The 15,929-nt window shown below is 39.9% G+C and overlaps 1 protein-coding gene across 2 annotated transcripts in view; it reads left to right on the top strand.

Moving 5' to 3' along the window:
- The window catches only part of LOC103396327 (contactin-associated protein-like 4), an 83,821-nt gene that overhangs the window by 52,793 nt on the left and 15,099 nt on the right, over positions 1–15,929 (top strand). For both annotated transcript variants that reach the window (XM_025064745.1, XM_008334371.3), the window contains 7 exons: positions 1,532–1,703; positions 9,429–9,535; positions 10,120–10,239; positions 10,327–10,527; positions 11,722–11,884; positions 13,211–13,338; positions 13,992–14,162. In XM_025064745.1, the coding sequence (XP_024920513.1) occupies positions 1,532–1,703; positions 9,429–9,535; positions 10,120–10,239; positions 10,327–10,527; positions 11,722–11,884; positions 13,211–13,338; positions 13,992–14,162 (1,062 nt within the window). The remainder of the gene's footprint in view (positions 1–1,531; positions 1,704–9,428; positions 9,536–10,119; positions 10,240–10,326; positions 10,528–11,721; positions 11,885–13,210; positions 13,339–13,991; positions 14,163–15,929) is intronic.

Raw genomic sequence — 15,929 nt, forward strand, 5'->3', positions numbered from 1 at the left:
TCAACCGTAGGAGGAAAAAGTTTGGGTTTTTCTTTTTTCTTTTTTTTTTTAGCCTCTTAAAGTTTTAAGCAACAATAAACACTGAGTCATTTGACCCCCACCCGACCCCCTCCTCTGCCGATTTGTGTGCCTGATGGGCCGAGTGTAATTAGAGCCGGTCAGAGCTCAGAGCGGAATCGCTGTGTCTGTCCACTGGATGCTTTCTAAACCTCATGCATCATGAATCACTGCTGGATCAGACATGAAGCTCATTCACTTTATCGGCTTTATCCTGGCGGAGTGTTTCAAACAGAATGAGCCTCATGTCTGCACTGAAACAGTTCATTCAACTTCCAGTGAGATTTCCAGGGTGCCTGGGGCGGCTGTTTACCTGTTTAATGTAGGCTTCTATTTAAGGACAGGTTAAAATATGTGGAAAATAATTTAACCCAACATAACCTGGGGCCAACTGTTCTTCCTGTTATACTTAAGACCTTAATTAGAAAGCAAAAGATATATATATAAGAAATATATACTACAATAAATACAAATGCAAATTGTTTCTTTTTTATTGTTAAAAAAAGCTAAGCTTTACATTTATCTCATTGACTTTATTTGCAAATAACTTTTCTGGTATATTTTAGGACAGACCACACAAGGAAGATATATATATATATATTTTTAACTAAGCTGTATGTTAGTTATAAGTTATTTGTATTTTTATACCACAAATTAACAAACCAACCATTGGATTTGTAGTTTAAAAAACTGTTAAATAAATGGAAAATGTCAAAATTAGATAAGCTAATGTAAACTCTTACTACAGTAGTAAATCATTAATTGGTAAATGTTAGCTCAAGTTAAAGATGAGTTGTTTTAAAAAAAAGAAGATAAAATGTAACAGAAATGACCAGAGATTGAAGTCAACCTTCTGACTTAACTGTTACTGTAGCTAAGCAAATGCTGAAAAAAAGATTTGCCACATTTGTAGTTAGCTGAAGTGTAGTCAAAACATTAAGATAAGAGACTGCTGAATAAAGTATCACTTGCGCCCTTGTCTGCACTGACACGCAGTAGATATATATATATATATATATTTAACATTTTGTAGCATTAATTATCAGCTCTTTCTTTTTTGGAGTAGAGATATTCAGTGTTAATAACAGAGAAGCAGGAAGAAAACAAGGATGTAACGCTTTCTGTCTGTGATTAAAAGCATCTCTCGGAGCTCCAGCGATGCTTTAATCCTGTAGTGTATAACCATGAATAAGGGTCATTATTTATACATGAAGATAGGCAATAATAATAATAGACCGGGAATACTTCATATAGTATTCACATAAGAGCCTTTTTATATCGCACTGTAATTGTTTCTGGGATTATTGGTTTCATATTCCAATATCTTTTGCATTTTTGACAATTTTATCACCCAGGATATTTCTTTGGTTCATAACATGAGTTTCTAAAATTAACTATTCTATCTTCATCGTTCAACAAATGTAGTAGAACTGGGTCGAACCATTTAGTGACAGACTTTTCTACTTCTCCTCAGGCTGTCCTCCTCAGCAGAGCGGTGTGGACTGTACCAACCCCTTCACCGTGTTCCAGGGCTGCATGCGTCTCCTGACTCTGGACGACCAAACTGTGGACCTGATTGAAGTGCAGCAGAGACTGCTGGGGACGTACGACCACCTGCAGATTGATATGTGTGGCATCATTGACAGGTCAGTGTCCTGTAAAGAAGAGTGTTGATTAAGTTCATGGGGGGGGAGGGGACGTTGGGGGGGCATGACAGAAAATACTTAAGAACCACTGACCTACAGTCGAATCAGACCACCTGGCAAAAAAGAGAGTCAGAGTCGAAGGAAGCAGCCAAATAAAAAAGAGAATGTGTGACTACTTTGCAGCTGGGTGAAGCCTGTGAAGGCTCTGCAGGAAGAGAGTCTTGCATTTTATGCAGGATCCAGCTCTCAGTCAGTCACTGCGGTGAACATGACGTAAAGTCATGAAGCTCAAAGAGCTAACAGTAATAAATGAAGGCAGAGATGCAACTCCCTGTTCTACCTATGGGTGTGTGTCTAAAATAGTCAAAGTTTGGTCATACAACATCTAACACGTGGTCCCACTCACATATAGATAGGCAGCAGTGAATTGTTGTCTGAAGTCCTGCCTGTGGAGCCAGAATAACCAATTCCTTTAAATCTTAAGGCTCCTGTATTTTTCAGCAGCTCCTGAAACAGTCGCAGTGTGTTCTCAGTGGCACGTTCCAACACACACTGCACTCCCCCAGAGTGAAGGTGACGATACCGAGTGTAGAGCACCAACGTCAAATAGAAGATTCTCTTTTTTATTGCTGATGAATCCTCAGCTTCATTTAGAGATTTAATAAGTACGTTTTAGGCTTGTCAGATGATTAACATTTTTAATCTTGGTAGCTGTGGATTAATCAAGATTAATTACTATTATCAGAATCAGAATAACTTTAATTATAAAGAAGTGGGAGGGGAGGACGGGGGGGGGGTCTTTTGCATTACAAACAAACTCCTGTTTGAAATTAGAAAGTTTCCTAGGACAGTATAAAAATAACACAGATTTCTGAAAGTTTAAGTAAATGGTCATGTGTGTCTATGTGCAATTTCCCATCTTCTAATAAGATTCAGTGGCTTTTTTTTTCACATCCATTCAACAGTCGTTTTTCCCAGTAGTTTCTTCGCTCCGTCTGTCATTCTACACTTATTTTTAAGTCTTGAGGGGCCTGTGCCCAATCCTGTCTCCAGTCACTTCCAACAACTCCTTTGGGAAATGCCAAAGTGTTTTAAGTCGATCTGGGAGGTGTGATCAGTCATGCGTGTCCTGGGTCTCCCTGGGGTCTCCTCCCAGATGAACGTGCCCAGAACATTTCCCAGAGGAGGCGTCTGGAAGACAGGCTGTCCTGCACCACCTGAGTCGACTCTTTGATTCCCAACACAGGCTCCGTTATTGACGAGTAGCTAAAGAACTCCTCTAACACAGCTACCATCACAGTGGAGGTGCACGGCAGCTTGTCTTCTAATATAGAAGTAAACAAGAGCAGAGTACACTTGGGGTTCAATAGAATTTTCACTTCAAAATCCTGAACCTATACTATCTATACTATGGTACTTCTATTCAGATAGGTACTGATAGATACTGCAGTAAAAAGAAAATGAGGTGAGGGTAATGAGAGATGCAGTAAATACTATAACTGTGATCTGACATTGTGATTAAATGGCGGCAGGAGAAAAATGTGATTTTTATATACAGTTTCATCTGACAAGCCCAGGATTGGATTTTCTATTTGACTTAAGAACAGTTTATGATTCCCCGCTGCCTCTCCACACAATGGTGCTCAGCTTCAAACTGAAACCATCTTCCCTGAGGTAACTGAAGTGATTATATATCTGGAGATTTTGTTTTCTCAAGAATAGGGTTTAAAAATTTCTCTCGCTGAAGGCAACAGAGAGCCTTAAAAATCAAAGAATAAATATAAAACTGCCTATTTAATAAACTACACCCACTGCATTTACACAGCCAGGCTGAGAAACAGTTTGCACAGTAGTGTGTTAGTCAGTTGTACACGGGAAGAGTGTATTATAACCTTCCTTGTTTTTAGGTTGTAAAATTAAGACCAAAAAGAAGAAAGATATTTTTATTTAAATTTTTCCTCAGACAGTAGCAACTTTTAGAGCCAGGTCTAGGGGAATGATTACGATGGAATATCTCACATCATATCATCAATGCACCATCACAGAGGGTTCAGTAAAGCAGTGATGGATGTCAAATCTGTAGCTTATTTCCAAACCGTCATGTAAATGCAATTTATTTTGGGGCAAGAAGATTGACATCTGACAGCCACAGACAGTGAACCAAGAGGGCGTTGGCTGACCACAGAGGGCTGTCTGTAGACTGTCCTTATGTTGATTCATTTGTGTTAATAGTCAGGTTTTTTTTTTTTTTTTACAACAACGTTGGTGGATGTGTTCACTGGAGTTCCATTGTCAGTTATCAGTTCCTTGGTTCCATAGAAATGGAAAATGAAACCAACCAATGTTCAGTTTTGGAGAAGCCCGTGTCATGGACTAGTGATCGGTGTAGAATGTTTTTCTGTTGTTGTTCTTCAGGTGTTGTGTGTTAACACCAACACAGAGACCAGAGGCAGACATGAACGACTGCAGCTGTATTTCTGACCCCTTTAGTTCTGTCAGATCCTTCACAACTTAATAACAACTCATTGTCAAAGCATGGACACACACACACACACACACAGACACACACACAGAAAAACACACTCTCTCTCGTCTTATCTCACCCACACCTCCCTCTCCCTTTCTCTGTTTGTCCATCTCTGTCTGTCTCTCGGTCTCCATCTGTCTGTGTCTCTGATTGTGTGCTTGTCTGTGATGTGACAGCTTATCTGGCTGCACAGCAATCAGAAAAGATAGAAAAAGAAAAAATCCTTCTTTCTTTGAAGAACATCCTGGTCCACCTGTCCGGTGATACCACTCAGTCAGGGGAAGGGGTCCAGCTGTGCTGGTTTGCCCAGAGGCAGAAAAAAAACTAAAGAGATTGGACGCGGGGCCTGTGATCCAAGACATGTTGAAGGACACTGTCACAGTGCACTACAAACTTTTTGATAAGCTACAAAGTCCCCATTCTCCCTTAATCCTGGGGTCCTGTGATCTGAGCTCGGCGCAGTGCACTGTCACATTGCATTGAAAATCGTTTGTTAAGCTCCGACTCCTGCAGGTTTTTGTGGAGGACAAAGTGTTTTGGAAACTTTAAGTCCTTGAAAAAGTTACAGTACATTAAGGCTCACACTCTGACCCGTGCGTTTGTCTCAGCCTCTTTGTTATCTGTCTGTATTCTAAGGTGGAGGCTGCGTGTGGCAACAGGCTGTCGACAGCAAACTGGATGCTGACAGAATGATAGAAAACTCTTTTAATGCTGCTGGAAAGAGTTCTGCAAATGTGGCTGCAGGAGATTCCTGCCAAGAAAAGTTTCCTTAACCTTTGCAGAAATGCACAGGGAGAGTGAGAATAAAGTGGATTGGCAAAGTGGTGCGTGCACAAGCATTTGTCTCCCTGCTCTTCTTGTCTACTCTTTCAATGAAGATAAAGTAGTGACTAAACAAGAGGCTGCTGCTCCGCGGCCGTTCAGTTCAAACTGGAGCTGAAGAAAAAGTGTTTGTCCTGTTGTTCATACACAGAGGAAATCAGGTGGAGTTGAGTTTTACACAGTGGTTTCCTCTGAAATTCACTGTAAATCTGCATGTGACTTTACCAAGGCCCCGCACCACAGGGGAGCTGAGACCATGTTTATCGATAAGACTCTCCACAGCTGCTGGACACGTGGTTTCTTCACTTCTCTGGAGTTTCAGAGAACTTCAAATTAAGAAGTTTGCAAATGTTGCTGGCTGGGTTTTAGTGTGGAAACTCATTTAGTCTAAATGGAGAGACTTAATGAGAGTCTGAGAGACCTGAGAACCGATGATGCAGTTTCTTTATTCGATTTTTCTAGTTAAAATGTAAAAGCTGTTTACCCTCCGTGATGGGATTTTAGTTTCAGTTTATTAAAACAAACACAAATTATAAAACGGTTAACTCTGTCCTGGACTGCTGTCAGCAGGGACAGACTTTATTTAATTGTTCACAACAGATAACTAGAAAAGGAAATCTCACAATTAGTTGTTGGCTGAATTTTTTATTTTCAAAATGTTTTCAAGTATTTTAAAAAATCCAGGAACATATATGATGGAAACAGACGATCAACCGGTTGGTAGTTCAAGGCCTGGTGTTTGTGGATGGAGTTTGTGTGTTTGTGAGTGGACTTGACAAACAGAACAAACTGTGAATGAATAAAAGACAAAATAATTATAGTGTATTAAGTTTTCCTGATGCAGGAGTCCAATCAATAAAAAACAGTGAATAGCTGCCTGGAGGGTGTGGGGGCCGCAAGGTGGGCAACAGTCAAGTCAGTAGTTAATGCTGCATTTTTAGTTTTCATCAAATGTAACCATGCTTTTATTGCATACGATCATTACCAGGTGAGAAATCTGCTTTAGTTTTACTTTTATTTCTCTGCCCACAGCAAGTGAAGCAGCTAATCACAGATCAATATTTATGTTTCTTCAATAACTACTTCATAGATTTGATTCTGTTGCATTGTTTTATGCTTATTATGGTATGACTTTGGGCAAAGACTGTTGAATACGGTGATACTGACAGTTGATAAATAATTAGGTTTTAGTTTAACAAATTTTTTTTGCAAAATTGTCTTTGTCAGTGTTAGTAGAGGTGTTACAATCTGCTGGACCTCAACTACGTACAGTCCAAAAGCTGGACACAGCTGCACAGTGTTAAAAGAACACGAGCTCTCTTGAACCACGGGGAGTCAGTCAGCGAGTCGTACAACTTTGTTCAGTTGACATATTGATGCAAAAGTAATTTCAAAGTAAAAAACAGAATAATCTCTGACAAACATCCAGGTTAGTTACTGACTCTGGCTCAGACATGTTCAGTCAGGTTGCAGTTTGTTGTTGCCATGGTTACATGACGTGTCATTGCTCATGTCTTTCTGCCTGTTGAAAACATAGGTGAGGCATGCAGCTGCTTGTTACCGTTTCATGGGAAAGGTGCAAGAACAGGCTTTTCTGTGAAAAAAATCCAATCCTTTTGTTTTTCCGTCCAGATCATGTGACTCATCTCATTTGACACCAAGGAACAATATTAATTGGCATAAAAACAACACAATAAGTCTCTTTTAGAAGAAACCTTTTATTGTGTGCTTTACTTCCTGTTTTGTTAATCTAACTTTACCACAACGTCTAATCTCTATTTATGGATTTCAGACCGACTGACTTATCCTCCCTCTTTAAATAAAATGACTCTGAATTTTCCTGCTCCTCTCAGCTCCAGTTGATTGACCTTATTTAATTAGTTCACTGTCCAGAGTTGATATCCACTTACTGCCAGGAACTGGCTGATGCTCCACTCATCACCACTCAACCCTGATTTCATCTTCTCTTCTGCTTTTCTGCACATTAACAGTGTCTCATTTTTGTGGACACCTATCTTTCGTACACAATTTGGTTTTACATCAAGTATTTTGAGGTGTTAAAGTTATAACAGTGTCTCATTTTTGTGGACACCTTTCGTCATCTTTCGTACACAATTTGGTTTTACGTCAAGTATTTTGAGGTGTTAAAGTTTTTGGTGCTGATTTTAATGATTGATATTAATGTGAAATCTAAACAGACCATTAGGAGATAAATTAACTTCAAATGATTCACAGTTCATTTTTACAAAACATTTTTGGATCCCACTGTGAGCTGCAGTACAGTAAGTTAAGGTACAGACTGTACCTGTGGTTTGAACTCTGCTCCTCTGTTAAAGCCTGTTCTTTGGTGTTTGTTGTAAACACATTTATTCTACTTTTTGGTTCCCTGCATGAACGTCCAATTATAATAAACCTGACTGAATCCTACATTTTCTGCAGCAGCATGCAGTGAGAAATAATGCCATTTACAGCTAAATGTTAGCATATAACTTTGTAACGACACAGTGTTCAGTATACATTTTTTCCCCCCGTGGTACAGAAATTACAAATTAGCCCACAGCTGGCTGAATTGCACTTACTCCCAACTTAATATGCAATAAATTAAGCTGTTTTGTAACTGACTGTTAAACATTACAGCTTTCTAACCACAACTGTCTCACCTCTAATAGCAGCACAAATCAGGCTCCATTTCTCCATGGCAGTGGCCAATCGAGCGAGTGGCCACTGCCATGAGGTTTTAGTTCTGCACACTGAGTTAAAAAAAAACTGTTGTTCAATAAGGCGATTTGTGGATCTGCAGGGTCTTGTACTTGTATACACTCTGTTGCTTTTTCCTCATTTCCAGATACAATTATTTTTTTATTATTTTTTGCTTTTTGTGCTTTTTTTTTTTTCCAATTGCCAGACCAGGCCTCACTGTAGAGCCTGCAGCCATAATAATGTCAATGAGTTTAAGCAGCCTGTAATTCTTACATTTGCTTTGTCTTGATAGGTCTTGGTGGTTATTGTTCACTAATTACATTTATATACATTTATATTTTTATATTTAAAAAAATATAGTTTGTATTTTTCTTAATTAGATGTCAAGTGGGTCGGACCAGTACAATCATAACTTAATTACCTATAAATAACAAGTCTATGTTTTTCCCCTTCGTTTTCATGGAAAGAAATATGTACATGTATATAAGATCCATCCATCCATTTTCATCCGCTTATCTGTTACCGGGTCGCGGGGGCAGCAGTCACCACCCAAATCACATTGCACCATACCAACCCCCCCAAACCTTCCTGCAGGTGGTGAGTCCACTGGAAGGTTGTATATAAGATATTTATTATTATTTAATCATATTTATTGAAGAATAATTTAACAAACAATATTCCAAAACACCCGAGTGGGCTGGTTTTGGCCCGCAAGCTGTATGTTTGACACTCCTGGTCTAAAATCTTTCGCTGTATGTTTGACACCCCTGGTCTAAAATCTTTGTATTTGTAAATAAAGTTAATCATATCTGTAATTACATCAAAGACAAACCAAAGCCCATGATTAGACTTTCTCAGTATTAAAATGTGGACAGTCAGTATGAGAAATGCAGTTGTGAATATTCATTTCAATTGGTTTAAAGTGGATAATGTCAGTGTGTCAGAGCCTGCAGTTCACCTGATTGTTTCATCCTCACACAGTGAAGAGGGAGACTTCACCAAGTTGTGAGTCATTTTCACAGAGTATTTATTAGAATGCCTGCAGTGTTTCCTCAGCACGGTGGATTCTTTGGCAAACAGGATTCACTCAATGAGCCTCTCACACCTGCAGTCACTTCCATTTAAACACTCCTGGAGAGAGACGATTTACACAGCTCTATCGAAACTAAGATGAAAAACCTTTGTTTGGCTATAAAGAAAGGATCCTTGAATTTGGGACAACTCGGTGACATCATCACTGATCTGAGGGCTGCCCTCTTGTCCCTGTGCTGCTGAATCTGCTGTGAGCAGAACCGCATAAACAGAAGACACATCACACACAATCTAACAACAGCACAGGTGAAGACGGGGATTGTTTACCTGAGAAGAGAGTGGACAAAGGTGCAACAAATGAACACATTAGGGAGACAGGGGCAATAATGGAGACAAGGACAGAGTGGAGACAAGACAAGGTACAAACTCAGGAACAGGAAAGAACACGGTGTCAGACGAGACGAGAAACACAAGAGAGAAAATGGAAAACCAGGAGCTGATGAAATCCCAAAATCATACATGCACAAAGAAATAGAATCCAGAGTGTAGGGGTGATGAGCAGGCCATGTGTTTACAGGCCATAACTTGCAGAAAAAATAATGATGTCCTTGGATTTTTCCCTCTCTCTGTAACTCCTCTCTCAGGTGTTCTCCAAGTCACTGTGAACATGGCGGCAGATGTTCTCAGTCCTGGAGCACTTTCTACTGTAACTGCTCCGACAGCGGCTACAGAGGAGCCACCTGTCACAGCTGTAAGTGAGCAGCTATTAGAATCATTAAGGTTCTCACTAACAATGACTGTAGCATGTCACTGCTCAAAAGGATCATTTTTGTTTAAAATATATAAAAAAATGCACTAACCAGTTAATCCCTAAACCTAATCCCAAGGAGTTACACTGTGTTTATAGGATATAAACAAAATATTGAAAACATCAATGAGATTTGGAGAGATTATTTTGGTTGGAGGTCTTTTGGTGGCTATTGATAGTAATTAGGTCATTTTCATATTTTTATACATCTAAACTCTCAACACAAACCAGCAACTCAATGTTTTAATTGTGTGTGTGTGTGTGTGTGTGTACATATACCATAGTAAAAAGGATTTGTATTACTTTATTGGCTGAGTCTCTGCTATATTATCCTCTTGTTTTTTTGTTTTTTCTTTTGTTTTTTCCAATTGTTCCAAATTGTGATATAATTAAAAGTGTGAATAATTTACGACATCAAAACATCTTAATATTTAGCCACTCGCTGACAAGCTCTGGACTCAGTGGGATACTAGTTATTGACGGTTCAAATGTTGATTGATAGTCATTTGTTGTGTTTTTCTCCACAGCGACACACGCACAGTCGTGTGAGGCTTACAAACACAAAGGCAAGACATCGGGATATTACTACATAGATGTGGACGGCAGTGGACCAATCAAACCACAGCTTGTCTACTGTAACATGACAGGTGATGCGCTCGCAAACACAAACACACACAGTGTGTACGATGTCAGCGTGTCTCACAGTCAATCATATTTATTCACTGGTTGTCCAGAGGACAGAGGCTGGATGATGATCCCACACAACAACACAGAGTTGACCAGACTTCTGACGTCTCCTGAGTCAGGCCAGCATTCAGTCCACTTTGACTACGCCACTGACGAAGAGCAGCTACTGGCCATTATTAGCCAATCAGAGCACTGTGAGCAGGAGCTGTCCTATCACTGCAGGAAGTCCCGCCTCCTCAACTCACCAGGTGAGGTTCAAGGTGTGGTAAAAGTGGAGAGTCTGTACCTAAGGTAGTCTTGTGAGTTACTAATGGAGTTTGGTGTTTTATCTCTGAAGTGAAGTATTTATTACATCTGTTGTTGTTGTTGTTGTTTTTCTGATGGTGCAGCAGAAAACTAGAATTTCCACAAATGTTTCCAACACTTTAGCATTAAAGTCTTGTAAAGTTTTAAAACCTGTCAAATGAAATAAGAATCTACATTTTTTTCTACTTTTGTTTTTGATATCCAAATGTTACTGTTTCATTGCTTGATGGCTTTGTGAGTCATTGATCTAAAGCAAACCCCTCACCCTACCTCCCCCCGATTTCACAGTGTAGCGATTCAATCTTTGGTTGGATCCCCAGAGGAGCCAGGTATCCCTAGTGGCACCTGCTGTGGCAGCCTGTTGGTTTACACTGTAACGTTTCCATTGTGGGAGAGTCAATTATTATTTTTTATTATTTTAAGCCTGGCCAAAAAAAGAGATTTTTCACTCATTTGTTGGTACAGCCATTAACGTCACCGTACCAAGTAGAAAAGAGGATAAAGGTCAGTTCTCTACACATTTTCATTACATTTTACAAAAACTAGATTGGCCCTTCCTGTCTTTTTCCAGGCTTTCACAACATCTGCAGACAGGTCTCCATCCATTCCGTTCTCTATTACTTCCTTCCTCTCCTGCATCCTGTTTTTTTTTTTTTTCTTCAGGAAATTGGAAAGTTTAGTTTTAAAGTTCACAGTCACCTCTGTGTGCGCCCCCAGAACCCACTTATCAGGATACTTGTAAGTGAGAGAAGTCTTGAAAGAGTAGCTGCCTATTATCTGTCCAATTCCGGTGATAAGACAAGGCAGCCGGGCTGAGGGAACTCACTAAAGGCCACCGACAGGACAGCATTGGCCGGGGTTGAGATCTAATGGGTGCTTTAAGATGTGGACGTAGGAACAGATGGTGAAGGATGTTTTTAATATTACGTTTCATTTTGTTCATCCAAGCCCTGACATAAAGTCAGCGTGAAGAGCTCAAACTGCAGAAAGCTTGTCCATTTTATGTTCCTGTGTCACATATGAAACAGCCATTTTGTTTTCATTACATCTGGGTAACCACTTTATAGATATTCTCTAAAACCACACATTCAGCTAATAAACTGAGAGCCACGTCCACAAACCTTGTTGTGTTTCAGAGGGAGCGCCCTTCAGCTGGTGGGTGGGCGGTCCAGATCCAGGTCAGGTCCAGACGTACTGGGCTGGAGCCCAGCCGGGCAGTCGTCAGTGTGCCTGTGGTCTGCTCAACAGCTGCCTAGACTCACTTCACTACTGCAACTGCGACGCCGACCGTGACCAGTGGTACAGTACTGCACTGCACATACTTTTTGACTGGATTTAAGGAGGATTAAAATTAATTGAACTTAGTAAGACGTTTATTAAGAGCATTAAGATTGAAAAATTATCTTAAGTGAAGAAGAACTAAGAACAGAGCAAAATGGAGAGATGGTGCTGAAGACGTTCTTTAAAATACAACAATGACAGAAGGGATTTTATGTTGGGAATGCAGAAGTGATATGACATTTTTCTCATTTATTTTTGATTTTCGAAATGGTTAAATATCTATGTATCTATGTATGTACGTATTTATTTTAAAACACTCACAGTTTATGGTTATATTCCACCGGCATAACAATTTGGAAATGTTCCAGTTATTTCTGGAACACTAAAGAGAAAGAAATTCTTCTCAACAAATTCTCAATACATTCTTTTTGATTATATAGTTAATAAAATCAGGATTACAGCTCTAACCGTGAGTAATTAATCACATCATGGCTTTCTGTACTGAAGTAACCACATCCAAGAAAACCCCCTTCAGATATTTATACTCTCCTCTTCATGTTTTATCTCCTCCTGTATTTAAATCCTTTTCTCCATGCTGTTAGCGCTTCTGTATTTAGGTCACCTTCACTGAATATGTGGCCAGTCCTGAAGTAGGAACCAATGTCTTTTCCTGTTACCGATTCTGATCCGTTGTGCATTACTCAGTTCTAATCTCTGTCCCTGACTCTGGGCTGTTGGGCTCTGACTCAGTTCATGATGATTCTCTAGTGTTGAGTTTTTACTCATATTTGACTTAAACAAAGCAGCGGGGAGCGGACGGTGTCCGTGGGGGTCTGCAGACCGGCCGCTCCGAACATTTCCTCTCTATGAAACGGAAACATTGAAGGAGACGTCATGTGTCAGCTCAAACTCTCGTCTCCATTTGAACTTTTTGTAGTTGAACTTTAGCTGTGGGCACAAGTTTTTACGCTCCCTCTCCACAGAGTTATTGAAGTCAGTATCTTTTCTTTCATCTTCCCTTCTTTCTCTCCTCGACATCTCCTTTAGCAGGGTCTTCTCCTCTCCTTCCTACTTTAATCGACTTTCTTCGGCTTCTCTCCACCGTGTGGCTCTTAATCCCCATCCTCTACTTCTTTCTATTTCCTCCTCTGTCTCTTTTGACATTTTTGTTACCCTGATCCTATTTCTCCGTCCTCTTCTTTGCCTCCTTTGAGGTTTACCTTTTCACCTCACCTCCTTCCCCCTTCCCTACATCCATGTCTCTCTCCACGCTCTTTTATCTTTACCTTCTTCTCCAATTTCCATTTCCATCCTACACCCAATCGTTCTCTCCCCTCTTTCCAGGACCAATGACTCAGGTCTTCTCACACATAAGGAGACTCTTCCAGTACGGTCACTGATCCTGGGTGACGTCCATCGTCCGGGGTCAGAGGTCGCCTACAGGGTGGGACCACTGAGCTGTCACGGAGACAGTAGGTTCACTTCACTCTCTTGTTTTTTTTTTTTAATCTTAGCTCCAATAACTCTGTTTAAGTGGTATTATTTTTTACACTGTTTATATCTCAATGTGTGTTGATGGATAACAAATTACAAAAATGTACTCAAATAATTAAATTAATTCGACTCAGCTAATGTTCACTGTTTCCTCCAAACCAAATTTAAAAAAAGAAGATATAAATGTCTTGTTTGATTAAACTGACATTAAGGACTAATTTGGTGTCATTTTTATTGAGTTCGTCCAAATAAACTTTGTAATTAGAAAAGCAGTTGCTACTGTAGATTATGACTCCCTGTTTGATCTTTAATAAAATGTCTAATGTAACCCCGGGAGCTAATTGCCTCTAATGCCAGTCTTAAGTTTAATAAGTACTATAAAAATAAATGCCTTGCATTATAAATCAGTATAAATGAGACGGTTCAGTGGGAGTTATGTCTTTGTTCCTATCTTATTAGCTGAACGGTTGCTTCATTTGTTTTCCGCATGATTTTCATAACAGAGCTGTCAAAATACACAGTTTTAATTAGGTTATTTTCATAGTAACAAACCTCTGTCTTCAACAAGGAAATATTTCCTTTTCACCAAAGCATAAAGTAAAGGACGAGTGTTTATTCCTTTGTCTCACAGAGAACTTTTGGAATGCAGCATTTTTTGATAAGGAGACTTCCTACCTCCACTTCCCCACCTTCCACGGTGAGCTGAATGCAGACATCTCCTTCCTCTTCAAAACCACGTCCTCCTCCGGGGTCTTCCTCGAAAATTTGGGCATCAAAGACTTCATTCGCATTGAACTCAGATGTAAGTGAAAATGTATTAAAATAACCTGTGTGTTCGCTTAAAAGTTGCTTTAAAACCCAGCAGCCACCATGTGGTTAAACAGATGTAACGAACATTTAAGTGACTCACTTTAAACGAGTGGGATTCAGATTCCTCAGTGCACCACAAAGGGAAGGTCGAGTACCACTGATGGTATGTGCACCATAGTTTGAGAACCTCTGCTTTAGAGTAGTCTGGATTCGCCAGTTATAATTGTAATGTCCTGTGTCTAACTGTAATTAAACCCAGGACATGACCTGTTAGCACTGTATTAGATTTATAAATATATAGATTTCTTTTTGTGTTTTTTTTGTTGTTGTTTTTACACATTATTCCAACAACTTACTGCCATCCAAAAGCATCCAACGTCCAATCTATCTCAGTTGGGCTGTGAGTCAGTTTGGTGGTTTCTCCATGTCCTTCCCTGTGATGAATTCAAGCATCCAACGTCCAATCTACAAAATGATAGAAAATGCAAAAAAAAAATAGCCAATTAATTTACAGTTTAAATAACAGATTGAAATCCTGTCCACCAGAAAAAAACGTCACAAGGATTCTAATTAATGTGGACAAGTGTGTGAATGTTCTCCAAATAGCGACAGACGATTTGTTTCATCAAAAAAAAAGAAAAAAGTGAACTCCTTGTCATTGTGACACAGCTCACCACTGCACACAATGAAATGTGATCTCTGTTTTTAACCCATCACCAAAGTGAACAGTGGGCAGCTTTCAGCGCCCGGGGAGCAGTGTGTGGGGACGGTGCCATGCTCAGAGCACCTCAGTGATACTTGGCAGCTGGTGGACTCGAACCTAAAGCCTTCTGGAACCAAGTCCGCTTCCTTAACCACCAAGGCACAACTGCCCCAAAGACTCGTTCTCGTCTGACTTTTTCCACCTTCAACATTTATATTCGTTTGTTGTTTTGTTTACTCAGACGGTCACAGATTCTCCCTTCTTTTACCCTGCCTTGTGGCGACCCCATCACTGCTTTTATATATACGACAGCTGCTGCTAGCTTTATATCTCTGTGACATTATTACAGCTGTTAACATGACTGGCGTCAGGCCTGAGAGCAGTTTCTGTATCAACTGGTGTATTTTTTTTTCTTCCTCTGTCTCATCGTGTCTCCACTTATCACTGCTTCACTGTTTCTGTGTTCTTTGAGGGATGGTGTTTTCTCTTCTCCATCAACTCCATCTCTGGACGTGGAGTCCAGACATGATGGCAGAGTCGTGATGGAAGTATCACCGAAGCCTTTAAACCTATTTTGTTTTATGGGATACATTTTTAACATGTGAAGTTTCATCTCAGGGAGCAAAGCTGAGGTCTATGATGAAAATGTTTTAAAATGTCTCCAGTCTCATGTCTCTTCTAATCTATCCTTGTGTCTTGAAAAAGTATTCTGTGGAAAAAAAAGAAAACTAACCTGTCAAAGTGGTGGAGGACGTCCATAAATCCTTTGAGAAAATAGCAGTGAGGCCCGTGTGCACAGTAAAGGTCTTATCAGGTCTTTGAAGGTGTTCTTGAGGTAATGATTACAGTTATGATAACATCCCTGTGGTAATGATAACATCCATATGCTGGAACTCCAGAATGCTCGATTATACGTCTTCAAACTGCCCGTTTACTGCAGAACCATGCTTGCAGTAACCTGTATTAAATCACTTCAGCAGCCACACTGGTAGTTTACTCAGTGATCTGGATCAGCTGTCACAGCACTGCTCCGTCTGGGCAACCTATCCTGTGATT

The sequence above is a fragment of the Cynoglossus semilaevis genome, chromosome 2 (genome assembly GCF_000523025.1).
Source record: "Cynoglossus semilaevis isolate Cse_v1.0 chromosome 2, Cse_v1.0, whole genome shotgun sequence".
Classification (NCBI taxonomy): Eukaryota; Metazoa; Chordata; class Actinopteri; order Pleuronectiformes; family Cynoglossidae; genus Cynoglossus; species Cynoglossus semilaevis.